Here is a 9,399-nt window from a genome sequence, read left to right on the forward strand (position 1 = left end):
TTTAACTTTTATTAATTACACTTTATTCATTTTGTATCCCCTCATAAGCCCCTCTCTCCTCCCCTCCCGGTCCCACCTTCTCCCCCCCTTTCTGCATGCATGCCCCTCCCCAAGTCCACTGATAGGGAAGGTCCTCCTCTCCTTCTTTCTGATCTTAGTCTATCAGTTCTTATCAGAAGTGGCTGCATTGTCAGGGTTCTAGGTTATCTCCATGAATAGTCCTTGGTTGGAGTATGAGTCTCTGGGAAGTTCCCTGTGTTCAAATTTTCTTGTTCTGTTGTTCTCCTTGTGGAGTTCCTGTCCTCTCCAGCTCTTACTATTTCCCACTTCTTACATAAGATTCCATTCACTCTGCCTGTCAGTTGGCCATCAGGCTCAGCATCTGCTTTCACAGTCTGCATGGAAGAGGCTTTTAATTCATGGTTCTTTTACTCTGGATCATCAACTTATTTCAGCATATTGTTTAACTGTAGAACAATGCTACTAACATGTTTTTTTCCTCAATGTTTATACTTACATTGTGAAATCATGTTCACATTCTACAGGACTGAAGATTGTAGCAAATTATTTTACCCAGTTGCTGAAGGACCTAGAAATCTACATTTGAATCCTGTGTGCTGACACTAACAGAAATTAGATTGTCTGAAATGTCAGAGAAATTTTGACCTCTCGACTTGTTTGTTTGACAGTCTCACAGGCTTCAAGCTATCCACACACTTACGAGGACACCTTTGCGCTTACAACCTCCACCTCCCAACACTGTACTATCACTCTTGAGTCTCAAATTGGATTTTTATGGAATTTGAAATGAGAAATAAAGCTAACTGAATGCAGGGATGAAGTGACTAATAGAGATGACAGTTATAAGCACAACATGAGTTCATCAACATACTTTCTGCTGGATTCTGTGTTTGTGGTTGAGCATTTTATACGATCAGTTGATAAATGAAAGGGGTCATTAACTATCTTAACTCCAAGACTCTTTACTATTTTCTAGTACTATGAATGATTACTTTCTGAATGACTTTAAGATAGCTGTCTGAGATTTCAGCATGGAGAATGTCACTGACTTCCTTCTATTTATCCTGAGAGGCCTCACAGACAATGCTGAACTTCAGATCGTTCTTTTTGTACTATTTCTAGTGATTTACCTTTTCACACAAATGGGAAATGGGGGACTGATTGCAGCAGTCATTGGGAACACCCAGCTCCACAAACCAATGTACTATTTGTTGGGTGTTTTATCATTCATAGATGCTTGCTTTTCTACCATTATCACCCCCAAAATATTAATAGATTTCATGTCAGAGAAGAAAGTCATTTCATTCCTTGGATGTGCAGCACAAATGTTTCTTGCTGTCAGTTGTGGAACCACAGAATGTTTTCTCTTGGCAGCAATGGCTTATGACCGCTATGAGGCTATCTACAACCCACTTCTGTATGCAGTAAGCATGTCACCCAGAGTCTACATCTCATTCATTATTAGCTCCTTGGCTGGTGGAATTCTCCATGCATCTATCCATACAGCAGCCACCGCTAGCCTATCTTTTTGTGGCTCCAATGAAATGAAGCATTTTTTCTGTGATATTCCCCCTCTGCTGGCTATTTCTTGCTCGGACACGAAAGTGAATGAGCTTCTACTCTTCATCTTTGTAAGCTCTATTGAGGTAGTCACTATCTTGATCATCATCATCTCTTCTAGTTTCATCCTCTTTGCCGTTCTGAAGATACGTTCTGCTGAAGGGAGGCAAAATGTGTTCTCTACATGTGGCTCTCACTTCACTGGAGTGTCCATCTATTATGGAACAATCCTCTTCATGTACATGAGACCAAGTTCCAGCTATGCCTTGGAGCATGGTATGGTAGTATCCACATGGTATGCTATTGTGATTCCCATGCTGAATCCCATTATCTACAGTCTCAGGAACAGAGATGTGAAAGAGGCAATGAGAAATCTTTTAAGAAAAATGTTTATGTCTATAAAATGAATTTTTCACCTTAAATCCTCAATAAAACAAAGATTTACTTTCAATGTCTTATCACTGATTCTGTTAGAAACTTTTTTATTATTTTTAAGTATTTTTAATTTTTATTTATATCTTATATTTTTATATTATTTATTTACTTTACATCCAATGGGTGCCCCTTCCCTCCTCTCTTTCTAGTTCCCCCCACTTCTCCTACTTCCCCCTTTCCCTTTTCCCCAATTTCCCATTGAATTTTAATTGTGTTTCTATTCTCAGTTAACATTTTAAAGTAAAGATCAAAACTCAAATCTAAGTGGATCAAAGAACTCAATATAAAACCAGAAACACTGACCCTGATAGAAGAGAAAGTGGGAACAGCCATACCGACACAGGAGACTACATTCTGAACAGAACAACAATAGGGCAGGCACTAAGATCAACAATTAATAAAGGGACCTCATGAAACTGAAAGGCTTCTGTGAGGAAAAGGACATCATGAATTGGACAAAGCAGCAGCCTACAGAACAGGAAAAGATTTTTGCTAAGTCCACATCCAATAGAGGACTACTATCCAAAATATGAGTAGAACTCAAGAAAGTAGATATCAAAAAATCAGATAAGCCAATTTAAAGTTAAGGTACATATCTAAACAGAAAATTCTCAATACAGGAAACTAAAATGGCTGATAGTCACTTAAAGAAAAGTTCAATATTCTCAGCCATCATGAAAATGCAAATATAAACTACATTGAGATTCCATTTTGCATTGAAGATTCCATTTTGCATTGAAGATGATCAGTAACACAAGCAGTAGCTCATGTTGGCAAGAATGGGGAGCAAGGAGAAACATTTCTCCACTACTGGTGGTAGTGCAAGCTTGTACAGCCACTATAGAAACCCTGCCTGGGGGGCTAGAAACAGGAGACTAGATAGCCCAGACACCTAAGGTAGAACCAACCATGACTTGGGGAAAAGAATCAATGATGAAACAATTCCTAATGATATTCTGCTATATTCCTAGATTGATGTCGTTGGTCATCATAAAAAAGGCTTTCTCTGCAGCATGTAGGATTGAGCACAGAAACCCATGGCCAGACATGTGAGGAGAGAGTCTAAACTGGAGGTCTCCATGGGTCCCTCCCCTTGGAAATTGGGGAACTCCATGGAATAGGAGCAGGAAAGATTGTAGGAGCCAGAGGCGGTAAAGGACTCCAGAAAAACATGGCCTACTTAATCTACTAAGGAGGGTTCACATGACATCACAGGATCTGAAGCTGCAAACATACTACCTGCATGGATCTGTACCAGGTCCTCTACATATATATGTATATAGATATAGATATAGAGATAGAGATAGAGATAGATAGATAGATAGATGATAGATAGATAGATAGATAGATAGATAGATAGATAGATAGATAGATAGATATAGATAACATGTATTATATGTATATGTAATGGCTGTTAGCTTGATGTTTTTGTGTGGTTCCTAGAAGTAAAAGCAGGGGTGGCTGGACCTTTTACCTGCTCTTGGGATTCTTTCAGATATTGGGTTGCTTTGTTCAACATCTATACAAGGGCTTTTGACTTGTTTTATTGTATACTGTTTTTGTTGTGTTTGTTTTTGTCTCTCGAAGACCTGCTCTTTTCTGAGTGTATCTTGGGGAGGCGGGTGGAGAGGTGCTGGGAAGACTGGTAGGAGGAGAAACTATGGTTGAGATATCTTGTAGAAGAATTTATTTTAATAAAAAGTAAGCAGAAGTCATAATTATCACTGTATTCATTTCATTTTCACAGGCGGAAAGCAACTCCTCCACTATTTCAATCTTCTCCGGTTCATACGCTCATGTACATCCACACACACACCCCTGCGACACTGAGAGCTGTTAGGGTTATGTGCTGGAAGTAAATACACGCAGGACAGCAAATGGTGTAAGCGATAGTCAGATTCATCGTCGTCTTCTGAAGGGCAGATTCGCTTAGGAATGCTGTTGTGAGTTGATTCCTTCTGAGGATTTTCTCTATGGTTTGCCATAGGAAATTATTCCCCGGCTCGAAAGATGGCTCAGCTGTTAAGAGCGCTGTCTGCTCTTCCAGGGATCCTGAGTTCAATTCCCACCAACAACATGGTGGCTCCCAACCACCTATACTGGGATCTAATGCCCTCATTTGGCATGCAGGTGTACATGCAGATAAGGCACTCATGAAAAAAAAAAAGAAAAGAAAAGTGTATAAAACAAAATAAAAGCAAAAATTAAAAAAAGAAAATTATTCCCAGTATCTCCATATATTCTTCACTCTAAATATCTCTACATGTTAACCTCACCTTACACATATACAAAAAAATTGAATACATGCTTATCTAGATCTCCTCATTTCATCTCATTGCTTCGTTAGGTAATATGATTCTGAATACAATCACATTCTGAGGCAAAGCAGAGTGAATATGCAAGTATGAACAGATGTGTATAATTTGCACATGCTTATGTACACACAGAGATTCACACATTTATTCAAACTTTAAAAAATTATAATCATGCAAACATTTAATATCTAAATTGTATAAAATACAATGATCTAATATGTGTTACAGAATCATACTTATAGCCAGTCATACTAATCAAATATTATCAACCTAATAGGAAAATAGAAAGAAACTCAATGTTAATTTATTTTTTAAATCAGTGTTGTTAAATTTCAGTTTAAAGCCATCTCCTGCTTCATTTAATATATGAATATGAAGCAAGGCAAGCATAGATAAAGATTATGACATCTCAGATTAAGTGCTCAAATCCCTGAGTTTTATTATAACTATGCTAAGTGTGGAAAATGTATTTTTTTCATTATTTACTTCATTATTCATTGCACTGACTCAAGAAACATTGCTGAGGTGGGAAGTGGCACAAGGCCATATTCTCATCATTTAGGAGGCTGAGTCGAGAGAATGAATAGTCTGAGGCAAGTTGTTCTACATGGTGAGACTGTTTTATGACAGTAAATAAGATAAAATTCTTAAATTCTGCACACAAAGTAGTAATATTTACAGAAGTTTGTATTCAAATCACATATACACACGAACTCTCAAGGACTGTTCTAATCATCAGATGCAGCTGACGGTATGTTACAGCTCCTTCTCAGGCAGAGCCTCCTTCCATCTGGATCCCACTCAGCCTTAGGTTCAATTTTATTTGACATCTGCCAACTTGTGGTGTATTGGACATGCCACTCATACCTTATGGTCCAAGCCAAAGGAGGAGTCATTTCTACCTATTCAAAAATATTAATTTCATTTTGAATTTAGACTAAACTCACAGAATCTTTCCCTGTAATAATTTCTTTTCCAGCAAAAATATTTTTAAATAAAATACACAGCTACTTTAAAATCACATTCACAACCCTTCATTCTTATTAAAAGGGCTCATTTGACACAATTATGAATATATGAAATGAGATTTATTTTACTTAATTAACTCTAGAATTATTATTAGATTCAGACAGACCTTGTTACATTTTCACAATATTTTTAAATAAAAATGAACTTAACAAAATGAAGCAAATTTTACAAGTTTCTTTTTTGTTTGTTTTTTCACATTTTTCTTTATTAATTACACTTTATTCACTTTGTATCCCCCCCCGTGGTTCCCTCCCTCCTCCTGTCCCAATCCCTCCCTTTCTCCACGCTCTGCATGCAAGCCCCTCCCCAAGTCCACTGATAGGGGAGGACTTCTTTTCCTTCCTTCTGATCCTAGTCAATTAGGTCTCATCAGGAGTGGCTGCAGTGTCTTCTTCTGTGGCCTGGTAATGCTGCTTCCCCCTCAGGGGAGGTAATTAAAGAGCAGGCCAATCAGTTCATGTCAGAGACAGTCCCTGTTCCTATTACAATGGAACCCACTTGGATACTGAACTGCCATGGGCTACATCTGTGCAGGGGTCTTAGGTTATCTCCATGCATAGTCCTTGGTTGGAATAGCAGTCTCAGGAAAGACCCCTGTGCTCAGATTTTTTGGTTCTGTTGCTCTCCTTGTGGAGTTCCTGTCCTCTCCAGATGTTACTGTTTTCCACTTTTTCCTATGTTGCTGAAGAAGATAAAACAAATGGGGTATTATCCATCCTTGTGATACTAAAATGTGCTTATCACCTTGAGAATGTCAGTTTATTTCTTTAAAATTGATGCCAATCTAATCAGAAATACATGAATCTAAGGACTTTGTAAAATGTCAGCAAAAGACAGGCCATAATACATAAAATTCTTATGGTAAAATATCAGAAAATATTGAATATACAGTATAATATTTATAAAAATATGCAAAACACTGTGCTTGTTTACAAAAGAAAATGATTGAGAAAACTGCTATTTATGTTTAATAAAAACTATTAACAAGAACTGGGGCTTGCCTTCATTGATTCATATATTGATATAGTCTACTATTTCTACAGAATACATTTTATTCAGGAACTATCACAGTTTTCAATTCAAAATATCTCTTATGGAAAATTTCCCACTTTATCCTTGATACTGTCACTGATAAATATAAGTTACAAAATGTACACATGTATGTAGGTAGATATGAATAATATTTTTCTCTTTCATAGTGTAGGAGATTATCTCATGGCCATTGTAATCCCTAAAAATACACATCATAAATCCATACATTCATTTATAATATATGTTCATTTTAAATATGTGTTTTTAATTTAGTTGGAAAAAATGGACATATTCAACATAGCCAATCTTTCCCTCAGGCTCCTTTGAAGCCTTTGCTGAATTAGATCTAGAACTGTGGTTTTTGAAAGCATGCCAAATAATCTTGCAGGAAAATTGGTCCCTAAGGAAGACCAATGGTGGTGCTCATTGTCCTTAGACCCTGGCAGAGATAAGAGCTGTGGACAGCTCAGCCTGTGTTCACAGTAGCTCTCTGAAATGCTTTTGATTCATAGCTGTCTAAGAAATGCTCCATTTTGTCAAGACCCAAGAATAATTTCTAGGGTAACTTAATTCTGAATTTAAAAAATAAATGGATAAAAGATCCAAAAGTATTGATCGCATAAAAAATATATGCTGCAGTACAGAAATATTTATGTCTTTATTTGGATTTCATATGTTAGTCATGAGAAAAATTGGAAAATAGCATCATTTTGGACATAGGATATTGAAGGTTTATTGCATTCATTGCTGTATTTTTCATTCACAAAGATTGGCTCACAGTAAGTATTGTTAAAATTGGCACGGTGTAGCTCTGTTAGAATGAAGTAAGGGCTTTACTTAAGACACAGGTGAGCACTTAGTAGTTGTGCCTTATCTAAGTAAATATTAATATTTGTGCAATCAGACATGCAGAACTGATGGAATTAGACTACACAGATGACGACTGTCATTTTAGAACATACTTGACACTGCACTGACAGGAGGAGAAAGCATACAACCTTCATTAATGTTTATACGGTTTCAAGTACCCTATTGAACTCTATAAAAAGTAAAATATAATTGTAATAAGTTGTCACTGACATCAAAAATGAACAAAGAACAGATAATATGTAAAGTTGTTTTATAATAAGTAAGTAATTAGGGTGTGATGAGTAGTCATATACAGGAATCAGCATCACATTTATAGTCCTTTGAGCATAACTAGTAGAAAACACCAAAGAGACAGCATTCATTGTATACAATTCTGGTAAGTTATTTGACCTTTCTAGATTCTTCATTTAAAATGAATGCATGCCAGTAGTACCTACAGACAAATATTCTATACTAATTAGGTGTTATTAAATAAAATCATTTAGAATATTTCCATGGTAGTTTTAAACATGGAGTATGCTGCGTTATATCGTATCTGAGCCAAATGTGAGTTATAACCTTCATTATCTTCAGTATTTGTTAATCCTTATACTCTAAAAGAAATATCAATATTGAGCCAACCAAAACTACAAATATACCAATATTTAATTTAAACAAAACTATTTTTTAAAGTTACTCCAGTTTAGTATTACCTTTGATTTCTCATCAGTTTTAGGGCCATTCGCTAGGAAAAATTTGAATTACACAAATGAGCCTGACTTCTTCATCCTCATGAGGCTGACAGATTCCAAAGAGATACAGAGGATCCTTGCTCTACTGTTCCTTCTGATATACCTGGTCACTGTGCTGGGGAACACAGGCATGATGCTGATAATCCATCTAGATACTCAGCTTCACACTCCAATGTATTTCTTCTTAACCCATCTGTCATTCCTTGACCTCAGTTACTCAACTGTCATCACACCTAAAACCCTAGAGAATCTGCTGACTTCCACTAAGATTATTTCCTGTACTGGCTGTTTCACTCAAATGTACATTTTTGTGCTCTTGGCTGCTGCTGAGTGTTTCCTTCTTGCTTCAATGGCCTACGATCAGTATGTAGCTATATGCAACCCTCCCCACTACCCAATCGTCATGTCCACAAGACTCTGCAGTGTCCTTATCACTGGTTGCTATTTGATTGGAACTATGGACTCCACTGTTAATATGCTATGCAGGAGCACCTTACATTTCTGCAGACCCAAAGTAATCCATCACTTTTTTGTGACACAACTCCAATTTTGGCATTCTCTTGCAACGACACACGTAATATTGAAATCATTATGTTCATTTTTGCTGGTTCCATCCTAATGGTGTCTCTTATTACAATATCTGTGTCCTATGTGTCTAGTCTCTCTACTATTTTGAAGATCAATTCCACTTCAGGAAAGCACAAAGCCTTCTCTACTTATGCCTCTCATCTCTTGGGAGTCACTGTCTTCTATGGGGCTTTGATCTTTACTTATTTGAAACCAAGTAAGTCCTACTCCTTGGGAAAGGATCAAGTGGCTTCTGTTTTTTATACCATTGTGATCCCCATGCTGAACCCATTCATTTATAGTCTCAGAAACAAAGAAGTGAAAAATGCTGTCAGTAGAGTTATCAAGAAATGGGACAGCTCAAGGTAGTTAAGTTCACAGTGATGCTAAGTGATTAAACTATTGTTTTCTTTTTTTAATATTGAAATCCCTCTTGGCTGTCTGTCCAAATGCATCTGACAGCCTGTTTTCCTGAAATATCACTTGCTTTGTCTTCCTAAATGCAACTGACAGCCTGACTTCTATATTTGTGGAGCTCCTCTTATACAAACACTGTTTTAGCCATTCAGAAGATTGTGGTTTCTAAAATTTATTTTATTTGGGAAATGGGAAACACATTAATTATGGCTTAAATATGTTTTTGAAAACATCTATTGTTAAAAAATAATAAATTTTTAATTTTCAGCCTATATTAAACAGTAACTCAACACATTAAATTTTAATTATTCACACTATGGAAAAGGTAACTTTGACACAATAATCAATAGTTTCAGAATCATTTTTATAGTATATGGATTAATGGGTTAACTATGAAATGATAAATGAATATTTAAGCCTCA

At 36.5% G+C, this 9,399-nt stretch overlaps 1 protein-coding gene and 1 pseudogene across 1 annotated transcript; both read left to right on the forward strand.

Annotated features, from left to right (window-relative positions):
* Positions 1-1,052: 1,052 nt before the first annotated feature.
* LOC129676952 (olfactory receptor 141-like) lies at positions 1,053-1,988 on the forward strand. The gene has a single exon (XM_055607484.1). It carries the CDS (start codon positions 1,053-1,055, stop codon positions 1,986-1,988), a length of 936 nt encoding a protein of 311 aa, XP_055463459.1.
* A 2,922-nt stretch (positions 1,989-4,910) lies between these two features.
* LOC129676951 (olfactory receptor 8H1-like) lies at positions 4,911-8,958 on the forward strand (annotated as a pseudogene).
* Positions 8,959-9,399: the final 441 nt, after the last annotated feature.

This window comes from Psammomys obesus, unplaced genomic scaffold, assembly GCF_907164565.1.
Source record: "Psammomys obesus unplaced genomic scaffold, mPsaObe1.curated_primary_1811, whole genome shotgun sequence".
In the NCBI taxonomy this organism is placed as follows: Eukaryota; Metazoa; Chordata; class Mammalia; order Rodentia; family Muridae; genus Psammomys; species Psammomys obesus.

Excerpts from the sequence above, each read along its gene's own strand:
- LOC129676952 (XM_055607484.1), top strand. The coding sequence starts at position 1,053 with ATGGAGAATGTCACTGACTTCCTTCTATTTATCCTGAGAGGCCTCACA.